This window comes from Cyphomyrmex costatus, unplaced genomic scaffold, assembly GCF_001594065.2.
Source record: "Cyphomyrmex costatus isolate MS0001 unplaced genomic scaffold, Ccosl1.0 scaffold132, whole genome shotgun sequence".
NCBI lineage: Eukaryota > Metazoa > Arthropoda > Insecta > Hymenoptera > Formicidae > Cyphomyrmex > Cyphomyrmex costatus.
The window spans coordinates 189,739-209,765 of NW_017275304.1; the positions used below are offsets into that span (position 1 = coordinate 189,739).

At 32.1% G+C, this 20,027-nt stretch overlaps 1 protein-coding gene across 1 annotated transcript; it reads right to left on the reverse strand.

Annotated features, from left to right (window-relative positions):
* Positions 1–7,306: 7,306 nt before the first annotated feature.
* Positions 7,307–18,171, reverse strand: LOC108782580 (uncharacterized). Its single transcript, XM_018550884.1, has 9 exons — positions 17,378–18,171; positions 16,530–16,554; positions 16,110–16,379; positions 13,940–14,050; positions 9,154–9,437; positions 8,468–8,567; positions 7,815–7,925; positions 7,444–7,599; positions 7,307–7,357 (listed from the first exon to the last, which is right to left on the reverse strand). The coding sequence occupies exons 1-9, from the start codon at positions 18,169–18,171 to the stop codon at positions 7,307–7,309; spliced, it is 1,902 nt and encodes a 633-aa protein (XP_018406386.1).
* Between the last annotated feature and the right edge of the window lie 1,856 nt (positions 18,172–20,027).

The following is a 20,027-nucleotide window of genomic DNA, read 5'->3' on the forward strand; positions in this document are numbered from 1 at the left end:
TTGTTATTTATGGAAATGTGTTTCAAAAGCATAATGATGATCATGTTAATCAAAACGAAACTAAGCGCGGACCAACATAACGCGAACGTTATTGTCGCTAAGATCTTTTCGATTATTGAAGTATTTGAATATACTAGCGGCCAAATTCCCAGCATTCGTAGTATCCATCGATTCCACACTAGCGCATTGATTATGTCTCTCTCACTATTCACATTCGGCCAGGGGATATTAAGTTTTGCCATACTATCGTCACGATGGCCCGAAAGCGACTGGTGTGCTTTGTCGATAGCGTGATGGTAAAAAGTTGCGCATGACAATTACAGGTGCTTTCAACATAGTAAGGATAGGAAAGGGGAAAAGTAGATTGCGTGCGCTTGAACAATCAATTTCGTCGAAAGAATATTGCTTTGTCACAGTTATATTACTACTTGCACGGAGGGATTATCTGTAGCACGTAAAATTGTTTACGCTATTTCCGTGTAGTTTTCTACTTATGTGTGGCTAATTAATTTCTTCAATTAAATAATGTTATATGATTTAAAATTGGTACATGTTATTATCTTATGTAAAATATACAAGATAATAACATGTATACTATTATCTTAAAATATATTTATTTTTCAATAGAGAAGTTATATTGTTGATTAAAACGGGAAGCAGTATAAAATGTGTTTAATTACTGTTATCTAAAAATATTCTGCTAAGCATATTATGAATGTTGTTTCCGTTATCTTGAACAGATGTAACTATGATAGTGCAAAGTATCTTTGATGCGAAAGGGGAATATTGTTTTGTCACTGTTGTATTTCTACCTGCACGAAATGTTTTCTGTAGAATATAAAACTGATTGTGTCATTTACGCGTATTTTACTGTTGCGATTAATTAAATTTTTTTTTGGTGAATCATGTGACTTGAAGTTTAAAATGGAGTTATTCATGAAATCAGAAAAATGTATAAACTTAATCTTAAAAAGTTTTTAGAATTGTATATTTCTTTTAATAATATACAAATTTTTAAAGTTATTGTTTTGTATATACCTATAAGAAGTATGTAAATATTTATTTTACCTTGTCTTATTTGTTGAACAGCAGAGAGAAAATATTTGTAATTTATGTATAAGAAATGTACATATCTTGTGAATTTTAAGATCAACATTAATTTCTCACAAATATCATTTTTGCATTAAATAATTTCTTTAATGTGCATGTTTATTTTAATATTATTACACTTATGAAGCTAGCATATACATATAGGCATCGCATGAAATAATAACAGTTCTGCTCGCATCCACAGTAGTTCTATAGTTTTATTCTAGTTTTATCTATAGTTCTATGAAATTATGTCCAAAAACGTTTTTAAAAATGTGGATTGCAAACGTATGTAGTGTAAAGTACAAGCATTCAAAGAGTTCTATCGTTGAAACTCAATATAATATAATATCAATAGTTCTGACTATGAAACAAAAGAAGTTGTCCGAAAACTGTACATGTGGACACATACAGGTGATATGCTGGCAGATTCCTAAGAATTCAGACTGTTTCATTCATACAAATTCTGATACAGTTCTGACTTCACTTATGTGTTTTCTATATATTTCTGGCAATAAATATTGATGGAAATTTTTTAAACATTTTTTATCGAAAACTGTATATATCGATACGATAATATATAATATGTTGGTAACTTCTGAATATTTTATCGCAGATCTAGTGTATTTCTGACCTCATTTAAGCGTTTACTAAAGAGTTCTAGTGATTTAAATTACTAGAAATTTTTTAAATAATTTTGATCACAAGGAAAAGACGACTTTCTCGGCTGATAAAAATTGTTTAAAAACTTAACAAATAATTTATATCATCGAAACTCTTCAGAAATTGTTCCGATAGTTTCATATACACGAGAAAAGTCACAAAGTTTACAGGACTGTAAGAAATCGACTATCATCTCACACATATTCCCTGAAAATCGCCTTTTACGAGTGATAAAAATTATTTATTACCTGTACGCATCCATATGTACAATTTTTGGGCAATTTCTTCGACTTTATAGCTAGAACTATTGATGGATTCAGTTTTAAAGATAGAAATCTTTGGATTCTTGTACATTACGTCTCACATGTTTGAAATTCAGTAAGATACTAGGAAGTTAGCACCGCATTTTTTAAAACGTTGTTTCTGAGCGTAATTTGATAGAACTATTGATAAAACTAGAATACAAATCTATAACTATTGTGGATGTAAGCAAAACTGTTATGTAATTATATAATTTTTTAAATGAACAATTAAATTAGGTATAATGAAATGAATATGTAACATTATTTCTGAGCTAAATTAATTATGCCAAGTCTCGTCCGGATGGATATGTGTAGTCGCATTCCGATGCATTATTTCGTAACAGGATATTTTAACTTTAGAATCAAAAAAGCTCGCCGTGCATCACCGTTTTTCGCGCCTGCGCGAGTGGCAGCCATCATTGTTTTCCTGTTGCGCGCTCCCAACAGTTACGCCCAACAAATTTTCACGGTTTTGAGTGTTTTTTATCTCGCACAATGGGAAGATCTTCGCATAGTTCGACGATGCGAAGGAGGTCATCGTCTGAGGATCGTCTCTCAGCCTTGGAGAGAAAGATGTCACGTCTGATTTATGCCCATTTCCACCAATGCAGATTAACTTTTAATCTCGGTTCAATTTGCTCTTCATCTTTTTCTAATTCTAAAAATTAGAAAAAGATGAACAGTAAGTTAAACCGAGATTAAAGTTAATCTGCATTGGTGGAAACAGGCATTAGACGCTGTCGCGTAGAGAGGTTAGTGCGTCTCGTTCTCCCTTATCTCGTGTTTTGGCAGCCTTCTCTCACATCAAGAGCGAGAGCCCTGAATCGGGCATCAGACCGAGGTTCGGTCACAGAAGGATGGAAACACCCCTCGCTCGGGAGCGGTCCAAGGACCCTCCGGACGAGGACTCACTGGCAGCGCCTGCGAGATAGGAAGGGCCAGGAGATCCGCATGTCTCAGGTGTGTACAGCTTACCGGTTCTGTATTTGCGGAATAGAGGCGGTTAGTCGTCGCAGCCTTTTCAATTTATGCCGTTTTGCCTCACCGTTGCGGATGCGAGGTCAGCGAGGAGGAAGCACTTCTTTCGCTCCCGTCTGAGTCGGAAACGGCGGTGGATATCCCCGTAGTTATGGGACCGGACGAGGAGAATGCAGATGCTCTGACGAGACAACTTTTTGGCTCTTATGTCAAGAATCTGGATTTGCGACTTTGGAACGATCATGTCATCTCCAAGTGGCATAACCTCTCTGGCAAAGTCGCGGACTTTCTTTGTCTGGATACGCAATTTTTGCTGGGTTCGGACGCCGGGGCTGTTATCTCTAAGATCAACGACGGCGCAATGGTGTTAGCGGATTCATTTTATCGACTCTCCTTGTCAAGGAGAGCCCAGATCAAACCGGTGCTAAACCTTTTAGCGATGAATGTGGCAGATGCTATCCCGGACGACCTTTTCTTTGATATGATATATCTTTGAAAAAGACCACATTCTCGGAGAAGGCTTCTAAGGATATCGCCAGATCGTCGTTGACGGTTTCGGGAAAGTTTGACGAACCTGCCAACGCGGATGCCATGTGTCAAGTCGGGAAACGCTCATTACCCTGAGTCCAGAGCGTGGTCGGTGGTAAGGAAAGCAGCGGCGTCGAACAGCAAACACCAATCATCACACCGGTCCAGATCTCATTCGAGGTGACGTTAGTTCCTCCTAGCCAGTTATATGTTGCTGGTATATTGTTTTATTTCCTCCCAATGGTGACAGATCACATCGGATCCGATAATTTTAGAGGCTATCGCGGGATATAAACTTCCTTTTATTAGTCAGCCTCCACTTCAGTGATGTGAAGCCTTTATTTCGCCTGACGGAATCCGAAGAAGACATCTGTTCTGCAGAAATTGCTAGATTACATAACAAAGGAGCGATTGAACCCGTAGCAGATTATGGTTTAGATTTCCGAGCCATCTTTACCAATTTCGAGCTCTGCTGTTCGGGCTCGCATCAATTCCGCACATCTTCACGAAGCTTTTGAAGCCTGTGCTATTTCCTTTTAGAAGTAGAGGTTTTTTGTCAGTGGCTTACCTAGATGACTTCCTGCTCATCGGAAGCTCACGTAAAGCATGTTTGGAGAATGTCAACGCGACTTTAAGTCTATTATCATCTCTAGGAGTTCTTATTATATACACAAATGTGTGCTGAATGCGATGAGATCCTGTCGTTTTTTTAGGTTTAATTTTTAATACAGATTACTTTTCGTTATCAATCCCTTGTGATAAGAGAGATAAACTTCTCCAAAAAAACTTTGGCTATGTTACAGAGACAATCATGCAAGATCCGGCTCTTCGCGAATTACATCGGCTCCTTATTTTCAAGTTGTTCAGCCGTGCAATACAGTATTTTCCATACTAAGATTCTAAAGAGAGTGAAATTTTTAACGCTTTCTTTGACAAACGGGGATCTCGATTCTCGAATGGCTTTTCTCTTTTCGAACAGGGAGGATCTTCTGTGGTGGAAGGATATGCTAGCGAATCCCATTCAGTTAAGCAGGGAATGAAAAGTTACCAAAAAAAAGAGTAGCTAGTTTCCGTTTCTAGTTATCACATTTTTGAAGTAACTCGGTACAGTTACCTTTACTCGAAAGGTAACTTTTCATTACTTTTCCGTTACTTTTTAAAAATCCGAAAATATACTTTTGCAATGTATAGGAATTACTGTAAATTTCGTTACCACATTATCCAAAAAATGTAACTAGGTTGCCGTTATAGTTAAAAAAAAAAAAAGAAAGAAGTAACGCAATTACCAGCAGGATTACCAAAGAAGTAGCTTGTGGCTGTAACTTCGTTGCGGGTAACGAGTTGCTTCCATTCCCTGGTTAAATGTCATCAGATCAGCTCAGTTCGCCCTCGAAATTGTCACCGACACATCTTTAACAAGATGGAGCGCGGTTTGCGGCGAAGCACGAACCCAGGGCTTTTGGTCAATGGAAGATAAATTAAATCATATCAATTTTGTAGAATTTCTGGCTGTATTTCACGCTTTGAGATCGTTTGCACTCCAAATATGAGGATGCGACATTTTGTTGAGAGTAGACAACTCTACAGCACTCTCCTATGTTAACCGCATAGGTTCAATTAAATACCCGCATCTTTTAAGTCTTGCGCGAAAAATCTGAGAATGGTGTACAAGGCGTGATATCTTTGCTTATGCTTCATACTTTCCTTCGGCCCAGAACTTCGAGGCAGACGCTGAATCCTGAATAGTCTCGAAGGAAACAGAGTAGTCCATTGGGCATGCCTATTTTGACAAAATTGAGGTTTGGTAGATTTGATATTGATTTGTTCGCTTCATCGATTAACGCTAAATGTTCTAGATTCGTCTCATAGCTTCCAGATCCCTGGGCTTGCACGATTGACGCATTTTCAATAGATTGGAGCGGGCTCTGCTTTTACGCGTTACCTCTTCTTATATTAATTTCCAGAGTCCTTCGGAAAATTAGCTCAGATAGAGCTGAAGGGGTCTTAGTCGTTTCCTGGTGGACGATTCAACCATAACTTCCTTTATTTAAGCGCCTTGTTATTAGCCAATTAACCCAGAGGTTAACTTGCTGTCATCTCCTTTCAGAAAAATTCACCCGGTATGCAGCAGAATTTCCCTGATGGCCGCGAAATTATCCGCCAAGTCCTCGTGCTGAGAGGTACACCGACTTCGGCGTTGGACGCGACTCTGGCATCTCTGTCGGAAAGCACAATCGCACATTATACCAAGCCCCTCAGGTTATGGTGGTCCTTCTGTATGAAAAAGGCGGATCTGCTGTTTTTCTCCGCCAGTATCTTCAGTGCTCGAATTTCTATCTGCACCTCTCCCGACGGGCTCGTATTCGTCCTTGAACACAGATCGCGCGGCGATTTCTCTTCTATTTGCAGAGAAAATGGGATCACATCCTATGGTTAAATGATTCTTTAAAGAGGTAGCATGCCTAAAACCCCAGCGTCCGCGCTACGAGTTTACTTGGGATCCATCCCCGGTGGTTCGGGATCTAGCATCCTTACATCCACATAAGAGTTTGTCTCTTTAATTAATTTCCAAGAAAGTGACAACCAAGGGGGTAACCACTAGCTGAAATATTATCCTACAGATTACATGGTTTTATTTGATTTCATACGATTTCATCTGATGAAAAATAATTTTCTTCACTATACATATAAAGTTATTTAGTAAAATAAACGATTATATCTGATATTATACAATTATTCCTTTGTAATTGTATATGTAATTATCGGATTATACATAAGGATCATCGATGTGCAAGGCACAAGGTACTATGGCGAAACTTAACGCGAAATTACCGAGCGTGATCGCGATTTTGGACGCGTGCCGTCCTATCCTCCAATCGAGCCAAATACCAATCGATCCCAGAATCCAATTGTTTAACTTGAAGATATATTAAATATTTTGTACATAGTTTGGATCCTTCTCATTACATGTGCTTGGCATATTGGCGGTCACAACGGCTGTTAAAGACTGCACGAGGTAGACAGCGCGCGGCATTGATTGCAAGGTCGTTGGACATGAAACGTTTTTATTCGGAACGTTAGCATCGCCATAAAAACATATTGCTTCTTGCGGCTAAGCGATTTCAAAATAAGTTTCTCTTGGTTGTACATTATTTCTTTGGATATTGAAAATGCGAGATTGAAGTACGAAATAAAGATTAATTATTATAAAATAAAAAAGGGCGTTGGAAATAGGTATGTAGAAGTTATAAAAAATTTTATATTTTTTAGATGCATTTAGAAATATAATATAAAGATCGTATTTGTATCAAACATTCTCATAATTGATGGAAAACATTATTAAGTAAAAATTATTATCGTAAATATGTGAATTGTATTTTGAACGATATATTACAATTGATGTAATTCAGCTAAATAATAAACAAAACATTTCTATTTCTAATATGTAAAATTTTGATTGGGATAAATTTGTTATTACATGTTCTAATACGTGCTTTTAATAGATTTTATCAAATAATTGTACAATATTATCTTGGAACATATATTCATTTAGCGTATTTGTAAATTATTCACAATTATTCATAAATCTTTTTTTTTAATAAATGGATTTTATTGAATCTTGTTTTGTATGTCTAAGCAAAAAATGGTTGGTCGAATCGATGTGGATAGTCCAATGCTATCGATCAATATTAATTTGACTAATTATTTCTGGCAGGGACAAAATTAAAACGATTGTCTCGTATAAATTAAACGAATTTTCGGAGCAAGTTTAGATACGCAATTGAAGTTTTCAGAACCTGTTAATGTAATAAATATATGATTTTTTAAATCTTTTTAGTATTATACCTTTCATGTTTTCAAAGTGATAATGAATTGTACTTACGGAGCCAAAACTCGAGAACGAAAGACTAACTATTTTTCCTGCACTAATTTTTACAGGATGGTGGGATATGCTGATTATTAACGTAAGATCGAGTGCAATTTTTCCTGGTAAATGATACCACTCGATTTTGTACGAAGTATATCCAATTTTACTGCACTAAATTTATATTTAATTTATATATATATGTATATTATTATATATATTATATATATATTGTATATATACAATGTATATGTATTTTTAATTTATAAATATATGTACATTATTCATGTATGTACGTTACACAAATTTTTATACATAGCAATATGCACAAGTATTTTAAATTTAATATAATTTATTTTTTTTGCTATTGAAAATCTAAGTATAAACACCTGACTCGTTAACTGTTCACCAATGTAGCAAAGCATGAAAACGTTGAAGACAAACGATACCAACAGAAAAAAATATGTCAAAATGGCTATGCTATCGTTGTTATTCCATTCCTGCGAGAATAAAATAATATTTAATCATTTAATTTTACTTGTAAAATTTTTATTAAATTAAAAACATGTTTATACATCATATATTTTATTTTTTTAAAAAACGGGATGTGTTTATTAAAACATCAAAAATATTTTAAATACTTATACAAAAAAAAACGTTAAATATTTATGTGTAATGATAAGAACCGCAAATGTAGATGACTTCAGATAGTGCATGTAAATTTAGATAGCACGTATTTCTGTTAGTCGTGACATCCATGTATTAGTTATTAAAAAAATTTTTTATTTAAATTTTCTTTAGATTGTAGATAGGTGGATATCATGATTGGATTTAACAAAAGTATATGCTCTCTAAGTTATCTGCACTGTCCCAAGTCACTCTCACATTACCGATCTAAATATACGCGAATGCAAGTTGAACATATAATATATACAGTTGAATATGTGTAGACTATTCTGTATGTAATATGTAGAATAATAATATATAATATATTTGGTTATTCACACCATTTTTTTAAAATTAAGTATTGTTTACGTATTACCGTGATGCAATAATATTCCAGCAAGCATATAATTAACGTTGCTCCCACTATTTCAATCAAACCTATTTCGCGTAAAATATTATCAATGTTGACCGAAAATCTGCAAAACTCTTTAATATAGATCTTATATATATATGTACACACACATACACAACACACACACATACGTCATTATATATAAATTATTTTTTTTATTTTCCGTAGGATATTATTAAATATAGTTAATAGGAGCTAAATGTATTAATTTTTATCTATATAAATCTTTCTATATATCTGTATAAGAATTTAAATGATTTCCATTTTTACTTTTATAAATATCCTTGTTTCAACTATATCAGAAAGGTTTGCGTGCCGGTTGTCATCGTGTTTTTATCCATTGCTAATGTCCACGTTTCGTAAACCTTGCCGTTCACTTCATCAGAGTGAGTGGTGCAGAGTGTCGGTGCATTCCTCGCCCTGATGAAGTAAACTGCAAGGTTTACGAAACGTGGGCATTAGCAATGGATAAAAACATGGTGAAAACTCGCAAACCTTCTGGTATAATTGAAGATAATGTGAAAGCTTCAAATGCGTTATTCTATTCTTTATTTGTATGTTGTATTTGTATAAATTTTTAATTTAAATAATACAGCGGGTACATTTGATCCAGATTCTTTCCGTAACTACTTATATGCAACGAGACTCACCTCAATGACTGCACATGATGTTTTACAATAATTGCCATATATTGCTTCATATGATTGCGTTGTGCACCTTTTATAAAGTTTTCTACGCGATCTATTAAGATCTCGATTTGACCGCAAGCGTGAGCTACGAACATGGCTGCCAAGCAACATACTGCTGTAGTGACGTTGAACAGTACGATACCGGAGAACCATTGCGCGCATAAGACAAACACATAAACAGGCATAAAATGGAAATTGAAAATGTTATCGAAGCCAGCAAAAGGCATTGGTTTGATAGTGACATTCTGCTCGTTGATAGTATGCGACAAAAATGGCATCGCAATGTGAAACCACAAGCCCCCGCAATACATGAATATTACACTAAACTTGGATAATAAATGGCTTCTTGATGCGTTTTTAATCATAATTTTTCGATGATTCTCTTGCTGGACTGTACGCCAATCAGTACTCAAAATGCGAATGCATTGCTGGATGCTCTTATGATGAATCACCAGGAAGAAATATTTTAATGTCACGACGAATACGCAACTTAACGGACCTAGCATTTTAATTTTGTCATTTATGGAACTGTGTTTCGAAAGCGTAAAGATGGTCATGGGAATCAAAAGGAAACTGAGCGCGGACCAACATAACGCGAATGATATTGTTGCTAAGATCTTTTCGATTATTGAAGTATTTGAATATACTAGCGGCCAGATTCCTAGAATTCGTAGTATCCATCGATTCCACACTAACGCATTGATTATGTCTCTCTCACTGTTCACATTCGGCCAGGGGATATTAAGTTTTGCCATACTATCGTCACGATGGCCCGAAGGCGACTGGTGTGCTTTGTCGATAGCGTGATGATAAAAAGTTGCGCATGACAATTACAGGTGCTTTCCTAGTAAGGATAGGAAAGGGGAAAAGTAGATTGCGTGCGCTTGAACAATCAATTTCGTCGAGAGGAATATTGCTTTGTCACAGTTGTATTTCTACCTGCACGAAAAGTTTTGTATTGAATATAAAACTGATTATGTTATTTCCGCGTATTTTACTGTTGTATGTGATTAATTAAATCTTTTTTTAGTGAATCGTGTAACTTGAAGTTTAAAATAGAATTATTTATGAAATCAGAAAAGTTATAAAAGTTAATCTGAAAAAGTATTTTAAAATCAGTACAGTATTTTATATCTCTTTTAATAATATACAAATTTTTAAAGATATTGTTTTGTATATACCTACAAGAAGTATGTATGTATATATTTTACCTTGTCTTATTTGTTGAACAGCAGAGAGAAAATATTTATAATTTATGTATAAGAAATATACATTTCTTGTGAATTTTAAGATCAACATTAGTTTCTCACAAATATCATTTTTGCATTAAATAATTTCTTTAATATGTATGTTTATGTTAATATTATTATATCTATGAAGCTAGCATATCATATATAGTCATCGAATGAAATAATAACAGTTCTGCTCGCATCCACAATAGTTCTACAGTTTTATTCCAGTTTTATGTATAGTTCTATCAAATTACGTCCAAAAACGTTTTAAAGAATGTGATATTAACTTCCCGTCTTATCATCCATCCTCTCACTGGATTTCGAACGTATAAAGTGTAAATTACAAGCATTCAAAGAGTTCTATTGTTAAAACTCAATATATCAATAGTTCTGGCTATAAAACAAAAGTTATTCGAAAACTGTACATATGGACACGTACAGTGATATGCTGGCAGATTTCTAAGAGTTCTCTCTGTTTTGTACTAGTTTTAGTGCAGTTTCATCACAGGTCTAGTATAGTTCTGACCCAATTTAAACCTTTTCTAAAGAGTTCTAACGATTTACATTGCTAGGAATTTTTTAAATAATTTTTATCACACCCGAAAAAGGCGATTTTCAGAGAATATGTGTGAGATGATAGTCGATTTCTTACAGTCTTGTGAACTTTGTGATACTTCCCGTGTATCTATGAAATTATCCGAACGATTTCTGAAGAGTTCCGATGATATATGGTAGATTATTTGTTAAGTTTTTAAACAATTTTTATCAGCCGAGAAAGTCGCCTTTTCCTTGTGATAAAAATTATTAAAAATTCCTAATAATTTATATCGCTAGAACTCTTTAGTAAACGCTTAAATGAGGTCAGAAATACACTAGATCTGCGATAAAACATTCAGAAATCGCCAACGTATCACTTGCATGTATTGATATATGCAATTTTCGAGCGATAAAAATTGTTTAAAAAATTTCCATCAATGTTCATTGCCAGAAATATATAGAAAATACATATCAGAATTTTTATGAAACAGTCTGAATTCTTAGGAATCTGCCAGCATATCACCTGTACGCATTCATATGTACAATTTTTGGGCAATTTCTTCGACTTTATAGCTAGAACTATTGATGGATTCAGTTTTAAAGATAGAAATCTTTGGATTTTTGTACTTTACGCTTTATACGTTTGAAATCCAGTAAGATTCTGGGAAGTTAGCACCGTATTTTTTAAAACGTTGTTTTTGAATGTAATTTGATAGAACTATTGATAAAACTGGAACACAACTCTATAACTATTGTAGATGCAAGTAAAACTGTTATTTCATTCAAAGTCGATATATAATATGCTATTCACATATGTAAAAATATTGGTTAAATATTGTTTTTCTTTGTACAAAATGAATGAAGGTCACTTCATGTACAATATTTTTATCGAATGGCAGTTCGAAGTATATTTCACAGGCAACCAGTGTTTTTAAAACCTCTACAAAATATAGTGCATGAACTATTACGTATTAAAATCTACTTGCTTAACATTGTAAATTTATTTACATTTAATCATTTCCATTCCTTCGAATTTAATGTTTCTTTTTCGCGAACATGAAAATGAATACTTACATTTCCAAAATTTGCAAAAAATAGACTTAATGATCTTCCAGCAGTAATTTGTACTGGATGTCCACATATTAATGAGAATTAATTTAATAGCGTCATTTCTCGATAAACTACATTGAATTTTATAAGTAATATACTTCACTTTGCCGCATTGTGTATTCAATTTTGTATATTTGGGAATTACGCACATATATCAGTTATGTTATTCAAATACATACACAATTAGCTGAAATATAATTCCATGAAATTATGATAATTAATTTAGTTTGATATATGAAATCAATGTATTAGCACTCGCTTTGTTAATAATTTGGAAATGTAACTAAACACAAAGCTGTTGGAGACAAATGAAATGAATAGGAAAAAGTGACGATTATTAACTAAATAATATGAACTACTATACATGTAATTGTTACTTGAAATGTTTACTTGAAATATTTTATTACCGTTATCAAGGAATATTCTACTAACTACATTATCAACGTCGTTTCCACTATTTCGAGACATAACTCGTGCAAAATATTATATATTAGGTACCAGCCGAAAATCTACATTGTTATGAGCAAGCATTTGTCAAATATTTTTTAAATGAAATTTGAAAATATTATATTATGGTTCTGTATAGACTTTTTTCTCCGATATTTTCTTATCCCTTGAGGTACAAATAAAAGGTACAAACTGGTAGAAATATACTATATTAATCATTCTTATTTTTTTCATGTTGAATGCTGATTTACATCGATTATTCGTTAAAGAAATATCATTTCAACTTACGTTCTCTTTCGTACTATTATTTCTTTAGGAATATTGAAAATATATGTAATATATGAGTGATCGTCAATTGTTTCGCTTCAGAAACAATCCAAACATCAATTTCATTAATACATTGAAGTAAAACACGAAATAGATTCACTGTTAATGTGAAATAAAAAGTATAATACATTGGAAAAACAGGTTTGTAGATGTTATCATTAAAAAATTAAATTTTTTTCTATTTTGTTTTTTAACTTGAGATGCATTTAGATATATATAATCAAAATTATATTTGTGAACTTCACAATTGATGAAAAATTGCAATTATTTCGATATTTTTATTGACATGTTGCAATTGATTCCGCGTTTCTAAATGATAAGCGTGAAACATTATTATAAAATTTTGATTTGGATAAAATTTATTTATTTAATGTATTAATATGTGCAAGTAACTGGTTATATCATGCAAGTATACATTATTATCTTGAAACATTCATTTAACTTAATTATTCTTTTCTTTCAACATAAAGTTGACTGAATGTTATTTTATTCAGTGTTATAGAACAGAATAAAAAAAATCCTCTGGCATGTATCAAACGAAAGTTCGGAGTATGTTTAGATATGCAATCGAAGTTTTCAGGACCTGTTAATGTATGAAATATATGTGAGTAAAAAATTTTTATTATTGTGTTTTTTAACCGTCAAAATGTGATAACAAATTGTACTTACAGAGCAAAAACATGAGAACGAAAGATTAATCATTTTTCCTGCAGTAATTTTTATCGGATGATGTGATATGCTGATTATTAACGTGAGATCAAGTGCAATTTTTCCTGGTAAATGGTACCACTCGATTTCGTACGAAGTGTATCCAATTTTACTGCACTGAATTTATTTTTAATATATATATACATTATATATATAATAATATATGTATATATTATATATATACATATATATATAATATATGTATATATGTATATGTATACATATATTATTATATATTTAATGAATTTATTTTTAATATATGTTTATTATATATATGTACATTATTCATGTACGTACGTTACACAAATTTTTATATGTGTTTCAATATCCAAATATTTTAAATCTAATATAATTTATTTTATTATTGAAAATGTAAGTATAAACACCTGACTCGTTAACTGTTCACCAATGTAACAAAGCATGAAAACGTTGAAGACAAAAGATATTAACAGAAAGAGATATGTCAAAATGGCTATGCTATCGTTGTTATTCCATTCCTGCGAAGATAAGATAATATTAAATTATTTAATTTTACTTGTAAAATTTTTATTGAATTAAAAACATATATTTTTACTTTTTATATTTTATTTTTTTGAGAAACGGGATGTGATATATATATATATTTAAACATTAAAAATATTTTAAATATTTATACATAAAAACGTTAAATAGTTTTATGTAATGATAAGAACCGCAAATGTAGATGACTTGAAATAGTGCAAGTAAATTGGGACAGCATGTATTTTAAATTCAGTCGTGACATCCATCTATGAGTGTTATTAAAAAAATTTTTAATTTAAACTTTCTTTGATTACTAGATAGGTGGATATCACAATTGGATTTGACAAAAGTACGTATTCTCCAAATTACCTGTACTGTCCCAGGTCACTCACATTACCGAACTAAATATACGCGAATGTAAGTTAAACATATAATATATGCAGTTGAATATATGTAGAATGCATAATAATATATGATTTATTTGGATTTTTACGCTATTTTTCTTAAGTTAAATGTTGTTTACGTATTACCGTGATGCAATAATATTCCAGCGAGCATATAACCAACGTTGCTCCCACTACTTCAACCAAACCTATTTCGCGTAAAATATTATCAATGTTGACCGAAAATCTGCAAAACTCTTTAATGTATTTTTTATATATATGTACACACGCACATACACGCACACACGCATCATTTGAGATATAAATTATTTTTTTCTTTTGCTTTCCGTAGGATATCTTTGAATATAGTTAACAGGAGCTAAATATATTAATTTTTATCTAAATATATTTCTATATATCTGTATAAAAATTTAAAAAAAAAAGATTTTCATTTTTACTTTTGTAAATATCCTTTTTTCATTTATATCAGAAGATTTACGGATTATCATAGGGTTTTTATCCATTCCTTATTCGTTTCGTGAACCTTGCCAGTCACTTCATCAGGGCGACGGGTGCACTGATACTGAGGTGCTTCCAGAATGAAACCTTTATATTTTTTTAGTACACGTAACTACAAACGAAATTATTACTACAAACAACTACAAACAAAATACTATCATTTGGTGTAAAAGAATTTTAATTTTTAGAAGTCGAGTGCCAAATTCACAAACCTATCTATGCCTATGCAATCTATAAGAAAACCAGATGATTTTAGATTATTATTATGTCTCGCGCCATGTTTTAGTGCCGAGACACTGCCGTGTCTCCTGATAAGCAGGCAAAGTCGAGAAAGTATGTGTCTGGAGAGAGAATAATAGTTTGAACTTTTAAAGTGATTATATATACTTTTTTAATTTACATTATTTATTCTACATATATTATTTATTCTACAATATATTAGTATAAAATAGACAGTAATAAATACATGCATGAATTTTATAAAAGATAATTACTCAAAATAGAGAATTAATCAAATTAGAAGCAACATAATTCTATCAATTTATTTTATGTTATTAATTTTTAGTTGTAAAGTATGGAGAATTGTAATTGTAATTGTTATAATGGAGAATTGTAATAATATAATAAAAATATTAGTGTACAAATAAGAGTTTTAAAGCATTTTAAATGAAATTTATTATTTATTTATTTAGAAACAAAACACATTTAATTATCAAAATAATCTCCGTCATTATTTATAATCTTTAGCCATCTTTCGGGCAGCTTGCGAATTCCAGAAGCGAAGAAGGTTTCGCCTTTCGATGAGATAAAATTATCCACCCATTTTCGCACTTCTTCAAATACTCGAAAGTGTACACCGAATAAGGCGTTTTGCATTGACCGGAATAAATGATAGTCTGAAGGGGCTATGTCTGGGCTATACGCCGGGTGCGGTAGAATTTCCCAACCAAGCGCTAGCAACGTTTTCTTTACAGGTTTACAAACATGAGGCCTAGCGTTGTCATGAAGCAATTTCACGTTTTCCTTTGCCAGTAAATGGACGATTCCGTTTGATTTCTTGATTTAAACGGTTATTGACTGTACCGATCACTGTTAACCGTTTCATTTGGATGGAGCAGTTCATAATATAGCACACCCTTCATGTCCCACCCACCACATGCATAACATAACTTTGCTGCTGTGGATGTTGCGTTTTGGCGTTAATGTAGTGAGTTAATGTAGTCGGTTCTGGATCCACATAATGTTTTCTCTTTTTAGGGTTATCATAAAAAATCCACTTTTCATCACAAGTCACGATTTTCCACAAGAAAGATTTTCTATGCTGTTTATTGTACAGATTTAAACACTTCTCAAGACGATCATTTTTATTTTTTGCACTTAATGCATGCGGCATCCACTTTCCTTCCTTCAGAATCTTTCCCATCTGCCGTAAACGAATTGAAATATCTTGTTGAGTTACTCGAAGTTGCTGTGTAAGTTCTTTTATTGTTTGACATAAGTTTTCATCGAGTAATGCTTGCAATTGATTGTCTGTAACCTTCTAAGAAGCGCCACTACGTTTTCTATCGCTAACATCAAAATCATCCTCTTTAAATCTCCTAAATCAAAACTTATACGTACTTTTGGATACAACATTGTTTCAGAACAAATTGATTCATATGCTTTAGCAGCGCTTTTTTCTGGATGAAATTCGTATTAAATGCAGTGTCGAATAAATTGCTTGTCGCTCGCTATTTTAAAACCATTTAATTTTGAGTTTAAATCAATTGTTTTTTTTAATAGTACACGTTAAGCGCTGCTACATATCAAAAGAGCGCGAAAATATTTGAATTCTGAATTTAAATTATTAAACTTAACGTTATATTATACAAAAAAAGCTTTAAAACTTATTTGTACATCCATAATAATAATAATAATAATAATAATAATAATAACAATAATAATAATTATATAATGGAAAATTGTAATTGTACTTGTAATCGTTATTTAAAGACAAATTTGTAAATTTGGCCACTTGCGTTACGGTTTACAATAAAACTGTTTGTTCCAAGGTTCGTCTTGTTCGTTCAGAATGAAAACGTCCAAGTGTGTGACATCACATTATTCGTGGACATCCTTGTTCAGACGAAAAATTTTCATTCTGAACACAGAACCTTTATACAGAGTATCAATGCATCTCTCGCCCTGATGAAGTGAACGGTAATGTTTACGGAATGTTGGCATTAGCAATGGATAAAAACACGGTGACAACCCGCAAACCTTCTGATATAATTGAAGATAATACCCGTGAAAGCCTCAAATGTGTTATTCTATTTTTTATTTATATGTTGTGTTTATATAAATTTTTAATTTAAATAATACAACGGGTACATGTCATCCAGATAATTTTTTCCGTAACTACTTATATGCAACGAGACTCACCTCAATGTCTGCACGTGGTGTTTTACAATAATTGCCATATATTGCTTCATATGATTGCGTTGTACATCTTTTATAATGTTTTCTACGCGATCCATTACGATCTCGATTTGACCACAAATGTGAGCTACGAACATAGCTGCTAAGCAACATACTGCTATAGTGACGTTGAACAGTACGATGCTGGAGAACCATTGCGCGCATAAGACAGACACATAAACTGGCATAAAATGGAAGTTGAAAACGTTATCAAAGCCAGCAAAAGGCATTGGTTTGATAGTGACATTCTGCTCGTTGATAGTATGCGACAAAAACGGCATTACGACTTGATACCACAAGCCTCCGCAATACATGAATATTACACTAAACTTGGATAATAAATGGCTTTTTGATGCGTTTTTAATCATAATTTTTCGATGATTCTCTTGCTGGACTGTACGCCAATCAGTACTCAAATTGCAAATGCATTGCTGGATGCTCTTATGATGAATCACCAGGAAGAAATATTTCAACATCACGATGAATACGTGACTGAACGGACCTAGCACTTTAATTTTGTCATTTATGGGAGTGTGTTTCGAAAGTGTAATGATGGTCATGGGAATCAAAAGGAAACTGAGCGCAGACCAACATAACGTGAATGATATTGTCGCTAAGATCTTTTCGATCATTGAAGTATTTGAATATACTAGCGGCCAGATTCCTATAATTTGTAGTATCCATCGATTCCACACTAGCGCATTGATTATGTCTCTCTCACTGTTCACATTCGGCCAGGGGATATTAAGTTTTGCCATACTATCGTCACGATGGCCCGAAAGCGACTGGTGTGCTTTGTCGATAGCGTGATGGTAAAAAGTTGCGCATGACAATTACAGGTGCTTTCAACATAGTAAGGATAGGAAAGGGGAAAAGTAGATTGCGTGCGCTTGAACAATCAATTTCGTCGAAAGAATATTGCTTTGTCACAGTTATATTACTACTTGCACGGAGGGATTATCTGTAGCACGTAAAATTGTTTACGCTATTTCCGTGTAGTTTTCTACTTATGTGTGGCTAATTAATTTCTTCAATTAAATAATGTTATATGATTTAAAATTGGTACATGTTATTATCTTATGTAAAATATACAAGATAATAACATGTATACTATTATCTTAAAATATATTTATTTTTCAATAGAGAAGTTATATTGTTGATTAAAACGGGAAGCAGTATAAAATGTGTTTAATTACTGTTATCTAAAAATATTCTGCTAAGCATATTATGAATGTTGTTTCCGTTATCTTGAACAGATGTAACTATGATAGTGCAAAGTATCTTTGATGCGAAGAATCTAATACAAGATAGGTGAACTGGCATTTATCAAATATTTTTATTAAAATAGACGAAAACGTATTTCCTTTAACAGATGATGACATTTTAAATAATGTTAACTTTTTATATTTAATAAATTTTTGACAAAGGGTTTCGCAAGATTTGAGATTCACATTCTTGTGCAGATATTACTAAAACGTGCAGGTAATTTTATAGATAGTAAAATGCAAATAGCAAGACAGGATATTTACTTACCTTAATATTTATATGTGATGCACGATAATCGACATGCATTTCTCAAACTTGTATGATCGTATTTTCTTTTGAAAAGGTTTTCCATATGTGCTATTAGAATGTCGATCGGTCAAATATTGGAGCGATGAACATGGCCACTAAGCAGTGTGTTGACGTAATGATGTTGAATGTGATATCTAGTAATGATGAAATATTGAGGAAAGAAAAGACGTACGTGAAAGATTACGCTGAAAGTGAAAAACGCTGTATCTCTATATCATCTTTCAATTATAATGATATCTACAGAGGAACAATTGATTTTTTTACATAAAAAAATTTGAAAATACTAATATTATGGTTGTGTGTATACCGTTCTTAAATCTTTTTCGTGTTTTCTTATCCTTTGAGAATCCAAAGAAATAAAACGGTAAAAATGTATTATATTAATTATTTTTATTCTTTTTTTTACATCAGTTATTCTTTGCAAAAATACGTTTTTATGATAAATTTTTTTATTATATTATTTAATTTTTTTTATGATATTGAGAATACATTAAAGTGAAACTCGAAGTAAAGATTCATCGTTAACATAAAATAAATAATATATTGAAAAAACAGGTGTAAATGTCGTCATTAAAAAATAAAATTTGTTTACTATTTTATTTCAACTCGAGTTACATTTATAAATATGATACATGAAAAATTATGTTTGCAAACATCATCTGAATTGATGGAAGATTGCAAATACTTCGATAACATTCAATGATATTGCAATTGATGATGGTTTGCTAAATAATAAGTGTAAAACATTATTATAAAATTAGAATCTAGACTAAGTTTGTTTATTTAATATATTGATATGTGCATTTAATTGATTGTATCAAATGCGTATAGATTATTATCGTAAAATATATTCATTTAACTTAATTATAAATATTTTTTTAACATACGAATTACTTAATATTATTTTATTTCTTGATATAAAACAACATTTAAAAATTCTTTTGTATGTATCAAACGAATGTTCGGAGCATATTTAAATATGTAATCGAAGTTTTCAGTACCTGTTAATGTATAAAATATGCTTAAAAAAATTTTTACT